The following is an 11,596-nucleotide window of genomic DNA, read 5'->3' as shown; positions in this document are numbered from 1 at the left end:
CGGATCCTTCTATCGATCCAGTAGATATCTCACTGCTGATGCAATTCTCTATCTATATAAGAGCCAGGTACGTCCAAGGATGGAATACTGATGCCACATCTGGGCAGGAGCAGCTAGGAAGAACTTATCCTGCCTTGATAGAGTTCAAAATAGACTTCGTAGCCTCATAGGAGATGTCCTTTTCTCTTCCCTGCAACCTCTACTTCACAGAAGAGATGTTGCGAGTTTGTCTCTACTGTATCGTTATTTTCATGGAAAGTGTTTGACTGAGCTTCAGTCTATGGTCCCCCCTCGCCAAACTTTCACAAAAAACACTCATCTAGCTGAAAACACTATCAATAATTCACCCACTCTTTATCTGTGCCTAAACTTAAACATAGATTCCATGAACAAAGATTCTTTCTTATAACTGCACGCCTGTGGAATTGTCTTCCGTTTACTGCTTTCCAGCTGACTACAATATAATTGTCTTCAAGTCTAACGTAAACAAGTTCATGATGAGCCGTACCATTTGTTAACAAATTTACCGAACTTCCATTACTAACGATTACTATATTGTCCAATTTCGACTGTACAATCTTTAACCCTTATCCTTGAGTGGCTGTTTGGCCTTGATAAGTGGTGATGCCTATGTAAAAAATCGAAAAAACAAAACAAAAACAAACCAAACAATAAATAATTACAAGAATCGTAGGCATAACTTAAAGAGTTCCAATATTCTTGATTCCCGATTCTGATTAATCGTACCAACACTAATATATATATATATATATATATATATATATATATATATATATATATATATATATATATATATATGCAGTATATTATTCTCACAATATTTCGACTGGTGTATTTTATTTTTATTTTATTTTATTTTATTTTATTTTTATTTTATTTTATTTTATTGAACTCAGGAATCCATATCTAATTTCGAATAGAACCTGTCATTTAATCCAAATTGATCTGTAATGCAACCGATAAAGTGCTAATTAATAATCACTTCTTTGTACCGGTTTTCTGGAGGTTGGAGGTGCAATCCTCAGTACAGGCGATGCTAATGATGCAATTAGGAATTACTTACGCCCATTAGCGAACACTGTAACCATTATATTATGATAAAAATATTGGTTTCTGGTCAAGCACATAACAAGTTGTTTTTTATAAATCTTTTTTATTATATTTTCACTCCAAACAAGGTACAGTTCGATTTTGATGTAGGGGGCTACTGTCTGGGACATAATTTTCTTTGTAAGGATAATTTGTGAACACACACACACACACACACACACACACACACACACACACATACACACACACGCGCGCGCGCGCGCACACACACACACACACACACACACACACACACACACACACACACACACACTACAGCTACGCCTCTAAAAAAAAAAAACATTAAAAAAACTGATTTATTAAACCTGATATAGTGTTATATAATGAAAATGGTCATTAATTATCTACTTGGGTATTTATTTACTTCTATTTATTTATTTAACAGTTATTTTTAACAGTCTTGTTTAACTCTTTTTATCAGGCCGTGACCGTCTAGCCTCTAAGTGTCTGTCTTAACAGCTGCGCTCGTCTTGTCTCTGAGTGTAGGTACGTGTGTGTCAGAACATACAGCAACGTGTTCATAACGACATACCTGTCTTTTGCTGGTGTTTCGTCTGGGAGGATTTGCCAACGTCTTGGTGGAATTGGTTCTGTTATAACAAAGACGTATGCAAGACAGGAACCCAAGACGAATGGTTGTTTTTATATATTCTTTATTCACTCTCAGACGTTTCGTCACAACAAACTGGAATAAATGACAATCTTTGCTCGTGGTTCCATTTGAAAAACGTCGCCTCCTTATGTGGAGCCTGTTTACCTCATCTTGTCTGTTTGGCGTCTTAGAGAGAATTCACTAAAATTAACTCGGCTTTTTCAAACCTGGACCCTTGACATGTCAGATCTGGTTCCCGTTTGCATACCTTACGGTGCAACTTGATCGGTCACAGAGTTTGATTCATGCCACAGCATGACCCTTTCTGCACCTGCATGTCACTCAACTAATCGTTTTCCACGACTTAATCTATTGTTTACTTCGCTAAATAGATAAACAATTAGATAGATAGATAGATAGATAGATAGATAGATAGATAACTGAATAAATGCTTTCTACCCCGCGTTGCCTGGCGATTACATAACAATAGTACAGGGTGGAACGATAAAGTTGTCGCCCTAAAGAAAACAACATTACTGGTTTATTTTTTAAAAAACTTTTATTTAAAAAAATCAATTCAGGTAACTTGATTATGTAGTAGAGCTGACATCTATTCAGTGTAGCTGCTTTCAGTCTCAATCACTTTCTTGATACGGGTTCGGAACTGGGAGCATTCCTTTTTCACAAGTGCCGGTGGGAGCACAGCGATTACTTGGCAACAATCAGCCTGACTTTGGTGTTGTGGGAAGTCATTTTGGTCATGTTCTCGACATATGATCAAACAAAGCTGTTCAGCGAGTTCAGGTCGAGGGGGAGCAGTGAGAGGAGAGTACAAAGTCGTAGCACTCCCTCTGAAGCCAAGCCTGGGTCTCTTTGGACTTGTGGCCTGGCGCTGCCAGCTGATTGCACCAGGGGATCACCACACTCTTCAGCACATCCAGGTAAACTTTGATGTTGTCTTTCAAGCCGATTTTGAAAATGTGAGGTGGTATGATGTGTCTCTCATTTGAAACTAAACCAAATCAGTAAGCGTGGCTGGAAACTTTGTTTTCATTATCCTGAGCATTTCCTTGTTATTCGTTGTAATCCAGCGATGTATTTTGAGGGTACTGGTAATGGCCCTGTTGTCATAATTAGAATCGGTAGAAAGCATAAGTTGTACAGTGGCACATTTCCAATCTTGCTTGTTGAACATTGTGTCACTTTCAGACATGATAGAAGGCTCCTATTAATCTTGGGATTTGTACACAACTGGCCAACTAGTAGATAGTCTGCAATAAAATATAAAAAAAAAAGAAGAAAAAAGAAAAAAACCGGTTTTCATCAAACAGAAATGGAATCATGTCGTCTTTTCTAGGGCAACAATTTCATCGTTCCACTCTGTAATATTGTGCAAGAAGGTGAAAGAAACAACCTTAATCAATGACGCGCAGAGAACTTTTTCAAGTGCAGGTGCTCAAGTGAAAATAACGGTGTCTCGGTAGGGCACAGGCCTATAATACATTCCTCTGAAAAGGGCACTTTTTAAACAGAAGTAAAAGAGGTAGGTGCTTGGGCACCCCTAGCAGCCTCCTCCTTTTGCACGTCCCAGATTTTAGTAGAATTAGTGTTCCTAATGATGCTGGGTTTAACAGAGCTGAGAGGGAAAAGATAACGAAATATAAAAGTTTTATGCACATGAAAAGAAACTGGAATCTTAGGAAGATCTCCATCATTCCAGTAACTATAGGAACAACCGGACTTATGGAAAAGGAAATTCAAAAACTACCTGGCAAATATACCCGGTGAACCAAGTGCAAAAGAGATACAAACAGTTGCACTTAAAGGAATGGTTAGAATCTTAAAAAAGATTTCTCGGTTGTTATGTATGAGATAGCAAGTGAATGTTTGGCATCAGGTAGGATGCACCATTCCAGCTTGAACAAAACGATAAACAAAAAGAGAGAAACACACACACACACACACACACACACACACACACACACACACACACACAGAGTTTTATTTACAAAATCGCAATCTGCAATAATGTAGGAGTTACAGAAACTCATTCCTTGGTCGCCTTTAACTAAAAGAGAAAAAGAGTACTAGTAGTTATAATAGTTCTATTACTACGCAACTCTTACTCTCTTGTATCTAAGAGTATTAAGTGTTACCATATTAGCAGTAGAAATAATAGAGCCAGTTGTCACACTATCGTAAATTGCACTAGTAGACGTAGTAGTAGTCACACAATTGTAATCTCTCGGATGTTTGTGTGCTAAAAATAGCATATATCGACGCAGACTATAAAAGCGGCAAGTCGATTTCAAATCCAGATTCGATTTGATAGTTTTGTTAGTTAATGTTTAAAATCGTTACTCGGTTCTTGTGTAGATTGGTGATCTTTTAAACAACAGTTTTCATTTGAAAACATTATTACGGATATTAAAAAAAAAAAAAAAAAATTCTTTCCACTTCAGCATTCACCGTTAAATTGACGGCTTGTAAAGGTTTTCGGGTATGCTGAAAACGAATATCACGTTTCAATTTGGCACAGAGAAGTAGTTTTCTCGATATTAAGACCTTTATTATCCAATGTAATCCATTACGTTTTTACTGGAGGCCATGTTTTTTTTCCAACTAAAAAGTACTAATGCGCATGCGAGTTCAAAAAAATCCCCATCCTCACACGTTTAGAATGACGAACACCATTAAAATTTATTAATACATTGGAAAAAATATCTTAACATCTAGAACACTACTAGTCTGCGCCAAATTTAAATGTGATATTCGTTTTCAGCATACCCAAAAAATTTTAAAAGGTCGTCATTTTAAATCTGAGTGTTACTGTTAAGGTGGAAAGAAAGTAAAAATTTACTTATCACGTACTTACGTGTCACGTCGAAATTAGTACACACTCCAAACATTATGAAAAATGATCCAGTAGAAAAATAATCACAAGTAAAAATAGAAATCGAATTATCGATTTTTAACGTGTTTTAATGTGGAAGAGTTGTGCGACCAGTTCAGTATGACAAACAAGGAAGATATACCCCTTGTCTAAATTGATTTAAATTAAGGCTCCATCATTTTTAAACTCACAATCTCAGAACGTAATTGTACCTATTTACTATGCCTCCCCACGGGACAGAGTTAGACACCAGGGTCGTTTTTTAACGTGGAGAAAAGGTACAAAAATAAAAATTGTCTCAGTCGTGAAGAATTTCTCCTCCACCGAAAGAGAACAAGAAAATGAAGTGCAGCATCTGAAGAACAGATACTACACTTTGATCTTGACCAAAAATTGTAGATGATTTTTTTGTGTGTTAAAAATACACCTAGCATATAGGAGATATGCCATATCTCCTAATTTTTTCGTAATTTTTGGAATTCATACTAATTTCGACATGGCACATAAGTACGTAATTTTCTTCCTTTGAAAATTGTAACGTTAGGTATGCGCAGCCAAACCAGCTGCCAACATTGCCCTGCTTTTTATTGAAACCAACCGAGAGCTCTTTTTAATATCCTCGTTGTTCCCTTAAGTGCAATTGTCTGGATCTCTTTTGCACTTGGTTCACCAGGAATATTAGTTAGGTAGGACTTCAAGTTCTTCTTCATAATTTTTGCTGACGACACTACCATCTATGGTAGCACATCTATGACAGTAAACGACCAAGTTCTCTCCGATTCTCTCTCCTCTGATCTTGATCACGTTGTACAATGGGGAAAGGAGTGGCTGGTTACTTTTAATGCATCTAAAACCAAGCTTCTATCTTTACATCATCAACGTTCTGATCCCCATCTGGTATCAATTAAAATGAATGGCTCTCGTTTTGGGGAGGCCTCAAGTTTTGACAGGCTTCTTGGCTTGACCTTTACTCCTGATCTTAAATGGAATACGTACATCAAATCTGTTGCCAAGGCCGCTGGAAAAATGGTCGGATCCTTCTATCGATCCAGTAGATATCTCACTGCTGATGCAATTCTCTATCTATATAAGAGCCAGATACGCCCAAGTATGGAATACTGTTGCCACATATGGGCAGGAGCTGCTAGAAAAGACTTGTCCTGCCTTGATAGGGTTCAAAATAGACTTCGTGGCCTGGTGGGAGATGTCCTTTTCTCTTCGCTGCAACCTCTATCTCACAGAAGAGATGTTGTGAGTTCGTCTCTGCTTTATCGTTATTTTCATGGAAAGTGTTCGACTGAGCTTCAATCTATGCCCCACTCTCGCCAAACTTTCACAAGAAACACTCGTCTAGCTGAAAACACTATCAATAATTCCCCCCACTCTTTATCTGTGCCTAAACCTAAACATAGATTCCATGATCAAAGCTTCTTTCTTATAACTGCACGCCTGTGGAATTGTCTTCCGTTTTCCTACTTTCCAGCTGTCTATAATATGGTTGTCTTCAAGTCCAACGTAAACAAGTTTCTGGTGAGCCGTTTCACTTAAGTTAACAAATGTAGCGAACTTCTATTACTATCGATTACTATATTGTCCTTTTGACTCCTGTACACTCTTTAACCCTTATCGGCCTTGATAAGTGGTGACGCCTATGTAAAAAAAAAAGAAAAAAAGAAGAAGCCCTGTAGCACTATAATAACTGGTACGATTTCTTTTCATATCATACATGAGACCTTGATATTTGATCTGTTTCTCCCTTTCCGCTCTGTTCAGGCCTCCATCATTAGGAAGACTCACTTCAACCAAGGTTGCAACTCTCTATACAAAAGAACCCGTTATTCTATTATTTCTATTATTATAAGAAATCGTTGAAAAGTATAGCTTGTTTTGCACACTTTTTATTGTTGATCGTAACCGTTATCCTTGAGTGGCCTTCGGACCTTGATAAGTGAAAGTCGTACTCCCTAGTTAAGAAAATGTAATTTTTAGCCAGGAAATCATTTAGAATAAGATTGGTTGCCACCATTAATTCCAAACAAATGTTTTCTTAATTTTTTTTCCCCCACTTTCACTACTCTAGTTAAAAAAGTGAAGGTTAAAATGCGCCAGAGTACCAACTAAAGACTTATTTTTTTAAAGTTAATCTTTAGGGCATTTGGGTCTGTTTTGAACGAATAAAACATAAAAGAGTAGTTGTCATGATATAAAAACCTTGTTTTCACTGATGGCCATGTTTATTTTTGCGCGAGCGCGCGAAAAAATATGGCCACCGGTGAAAACAAGATCTTACTTCATCACAACTATTTGTCGACGACAATTTTAAATGTTATATTCGTTCAAAACAGACTCAAATGCCTCTAAAAATCAACTTTAAAAAAATAAATTGTTAGTTTGTACTCTAGAGCATTTTTAACCAAAATAAATAATAAGTAAAAAACAAAAACAAAAACAAAATAAAAACAACAAAAACAACTAAATAAATAATAAGTTGACGTTAAAAAACAAAATTATAGCGAATTTCATACATGTGAACGGCGAAACAAAACACTGAAATGAAAACTCGCCCCCCCCCCCCAAATATAGTCGCTAACAAGTCGAGAAAAAAAGACAAAGTCTACTTAAAAGACCACTAACTTGGATTATCTTTTTCACTTCGCCATGGAATTGTATATTAAGATGGCAACTAGAGGGAAGAAAAAATTTTCATTTCGGCATTTATATAATTTAAGTGACCCAAATAGGAATCAACTGATCTTAAATTTGTGAAATTTGTCAAAGGCCCGGGTATTTTTTTTACTGTAGACAACAAAACGAAAAATTGTAAAGAAAAAACAAAAAATAACAAAACAACATATTTATAATAAATGTTGCAAGAAAGTTACTCTTCTACCTACTTAGATAAGTTTTTAGTGTTTTAATTTATTTTAAAAAAGATTTTTGTTACAGATTTACCCCCCTCCCCTTATATATAACACGATGTAACTGTAAAAGCGTTTATTTAGTTCGAAAAACAAGTCGGAGCGAGAAGGAAGGGAAAAAGAGGGAAGAAAGAATGTTTGATGCGTTTAAATACTTTTTGGACCGGCTCCAAAACAAGATTGCTACTGCTGATGTTTTGGTTTTTGGAAAAGCGTTAAAAAGACAATCTTCTAACTTTTCTCATTAGTCGCTTGTGTCACGTGATACTGTCTTCAACTACGTCCGCCAGAAATATGTTCATTTTACTTTTGTTGTTGTGGGTGTATTTGAAATTATGTCGTTTCTGGAAGAACTTATTTTGTGCAAACTGCGCGGGGAAATTAAAATGAATAAACGTTCGCTTGTTTGCGCGCGCGCGCGTGTGTATGAGTGAGTGGAGTGACTATGCATGCAATCCTTCATGACTGAGACAATTTTAATTTTTTGTTCCTATCCAGAGTGCCCTTTTTCGGGAAGCTGGATTTTCCCCACATTAAAAATCGACCTTGTGTCTAACGTGGGGAGGCAAGTAGGAACATTTATGGTTAAAACCAAGTTCCGTCCATCTTTAATGTTTGCCGTCTGCGTCAGCTGATATTTTTGCTTCCACAATGAATGCCCTGGAAAGGTCACTTCTGATTAATGGTTATTAGTTTTAAAATAATCTGTTATTCTGAAAAAAAAAACAAAAAAACAAAAAAACAAACAACAACAACAACAACAAAAACAGCTATAGCTGACGAAGAAAGTAAACAAAGACGGACAGAACTTGATTTTAATCATTATTTTTTTGTTATATAGATTTTTTTACAACTTTTTGCGTTTTGTTGTCGATAGTAAAAAATGCCCACTGTTCCTATCTTAAGCGAAAAATCGTTTCGGAACAAAAGTCCGCCTTAGAAGTAGTAGTAATAATCTCTGTCAATGTTGTAATAGTAGCAGTAATAGTGTTAGTAATAGTAGTAGTCATAGTATTATAAATGTCGTAATCGTAATAATAGTAGTAGTAATAGTTATGAAAATGTAGTAATAATAGTAATAGTAGTAGTAATAGTGTCTATAAACGTAGTAACAATAGTGCATGTAAATAAGTAGCTATAACTGTCGTAATAGTACGTCCAAGGGTGGAGTAGTACTACTGCTGCCATATCTGGGCAGGAACTGCTAAAAACAGCCTATCCTGCCTTGACAGAGTACAAAATAGACTTCGTAGCGTAGTGGGGGGGTGCCCTTTTCTCTTCCCTGCAACCTCTCTCCCACAGAAAGGACGTTGCGAGCCTGTCGTTGTTTTATCGTTATTTCCATGGTAAGTGCTCGTCTGAGCTCCAATCTTTAGTCCCCCTCCCCACCCGTCAATCTTTCACGAAAAACCACCCGTCTAGCTGAAACCACTGTCAGTAATTTTCCCAACTCTTTATCTGTGCCTAAGTCAAAACGTAGATTCCATGAACAAAGCTTCTTTCTTATAACTGACCGCCTGTGGAACTCTGTTCCGTTTGCATGATTCCCACCTGACTACAACTTGGATGTCTTCAAGTCCAACATGAACCGGCGATTTTATCAAATCTCCATTACTAGCGATTACTATGATATTGTCCCATTGATTACTGTACACGCAATAACCCTTATCCCTGAGTGGCCTCCGGGTCTCGATAAGTGGTAACTTCCTTGTAAAAGAAAAGTAGTAATAAGTGTCTATAAATGAAGATTAATAATAAAGAGAGAAGGCAAAGCCTGGGAGAGTGGACCTCCTGGAACTGTACAGGAGTACAGGACTAGTATCACACCGCAACCAACAATGACAAAATCATTACAATAATGCCACAGGCTCTTTTGTAATAGTAGAAGTAATAGTTGTGTTAATGAAGTAATAGTAGAATTAATAGCATCTGTAAATGTAATAGCGGTTGTAATAGTTGTTGACTTAGTCTTGCAACGGGCGAGCGATCAGCCTGTTGCGTGTTTTTTTTTTTTTTTCGCCCAGTTTGCGCGTGTTTTCGGTCCCTTCGTCTTGCTTAACCTCGCCGATCGTCCCGACCGGAAACGCTCTTCTGTGTTGGACGATTTCGACAGGAACAACAACCCTCCCTCTCTCGACAACAAGAAAAAAAAGAAAAAAGAAAAGAGATTAAGAAAACCTGTGATAAAAAAAAGACAAATGCCGCGGCTGTCATCGGCCATGGCGACGTCGGTCGGCCTCTCTTCTTCGCTCACCTTTTCATCGGGTTCCCTCGCATTATTTTTCTTATTCTTGTCAATTTTATCGGACAACAACTTCCTAAAATGTTGTGCCTATAATTTGGATACCGAAGTGTACATTTATAAAACGGGACCCCCGGATAGTTTCTTCGGATATTCGGTTGCTTTCCACCGGATTTATAACCCATCTAACGGAGGTACCGAGGAAATGTAAGTTGAAAGTTTTCGCATTAAAAAAAAAAAAAAAATCTTTCTTTTTTTTTTTTTTGTCACCAATAAATTTTTTTAATTATTATTTTTTTTTATCACGAAATTTATTTTATTTAAAGTTTTGTCAAAAAGTTCACAGGTCATTTTGTTCTTGTTATTTCAACCTACACGCACGTGTTTGTCATCTTAAAATGATCCATTAACACTCTTGTTTCAATCGGAGTGTAGTATCTGTTCTTTTTCATCTTATGAGGGAGGAGGTCGATCATTCCAGACATTACCTTTTTTGAAGGAGCGGATTTCATTAATTCTTCATTATGAACTGACCTTATGTCTCACTTGGCAGCAGAAAAATTAAAAAAACATAAACTTAACTTAAAACTTAGTATTGGTGTTCAAGTTTCATTTTGTTTTTCTTTATCAAAATCAAGATTCGTACTTCTTTGTTGACTAACATTCGTCGTCAACTGATAGTTCATAAATATTTTTTTATAAGTTATATTTTTTGTTTGATGTAAAAAATTAAATCCTAACACCTGATTGATTAAAAAAAAACAGTTCATAAACATTTTTATTGTAAAGGTTATAATTTTGTTTTAAGGTTCAAATAAATAGTATTTGAATAAAACTTTTATTTTTATATTTACTTTAAAAAAAAGCTACATTATATACAGTGTTGGTCATCCGTACCTTAAAATTTATCCAACGTCACTTCCGCTGAATGGCTTTGTAAATAGAAAAGTGCCAATCTTTACTAAAGCCAACCAAATCATTTCTAATGTACGTTTTGATTAACCACTCCTTTCATCTACAATAAAGTTGACATCTATTGTTTCACTTGGCAAACTTGACTGATGAAGGTACCAGATGTTGTGAAACGTTTTTACTAGATTTTAATTTCACATTCATAAAAAAAAACTACTGTGATTTTTTAAATAAATTCCTTAGAAAAAGAAAATGAAGCTTTTTTTTTTTTTTAACCTAAAGGTTTTTTTTTCTGTATATTTTGGAGGAAACTGTCGACTGTTAGGATAAAACTATTTTTTTTCCTTTTGTTACTCGACGCTTGTGGATTTATATATATAAAAAAAACATCGTGAAAAGTTTTTCTTTTTAAAAATCTTAACTTTTCAGAAGAAAAAAAATGTTAACAACAAATGGAGAAATTAAACATGTGAGAAATATTGACAAAAAAAAAAAATCTAAAAGAGATCTTACAGCTGTTTTTTGCTGAATGAAATTCAAACTTTTACCCGAAAGTTTAGTGTGTGTTAGCCATGAAAAACGTGCATCTTTACAATAAAACGTTTATCTTATTGTGTAACGTGTGTGTGTGTGTGTGTGTGTGTGTATATATATATATATATATATATATATATATATATAATTTAAAATATTTTCTACGTGCAAAAAATTATCTATACGTTTTAACGTGTGTGTATATATATAACGTGTGTGTGTATATATATAACAGTGTGTATATATATAATGTGTGACGTGTGTGTATATATATAACGTGTGTGTGTGTGTATATATATAACAGTGTGTATATATATAACGTGTGTGTATATATATATAACGTGTGTATATATATATAACGTGTATATATATAT

The 11,596-nt window shown here is 35.6% G+C and overlaps 1 protein-coding gene across 1 annotated transcript in view; it reads left to right on the top strand.

Annotated features, from left to right (window-relative positions):
* The first annotated feature begins 9,472 nt into the window (after positions 1–9,472).
* The window catches only part of LOC145291142 (integrin alpha-6-like), a 337,376-nt gene continuing 335,252 nt past the window's right edge, over positions 9,473–11,596 (top strand). Inside the window, exon 1 of the mRNA XM_080136659.1 lies at positions 9,473–9,983. Coding sequence (XP_079992785.1) covers positions 9,733–9,983 — 251 coding nt within the window. The 5' untranslated portion in view covers positions 9,473–9,732. The remainder of the gene's footprint in view (positions 9,984–11,596) is intronic.

Source organism: Euprymna scolopes, chromosome 12, assembly GCF_053919585.1.
Source record: "Euprymna scolopes isolate OS-2025 chromosome 12, ASM5391958v1, whole genome shotgun sequence".
NCBI lineage: Eukaryota > Metazoa > Mollusca > Cephalopoda > Sepiida > Sepiolidae > Euprymna > Euprymna scolopes.
This window is presented reverse-complemented; position numbering and strand designations above follow the sequence as displayed.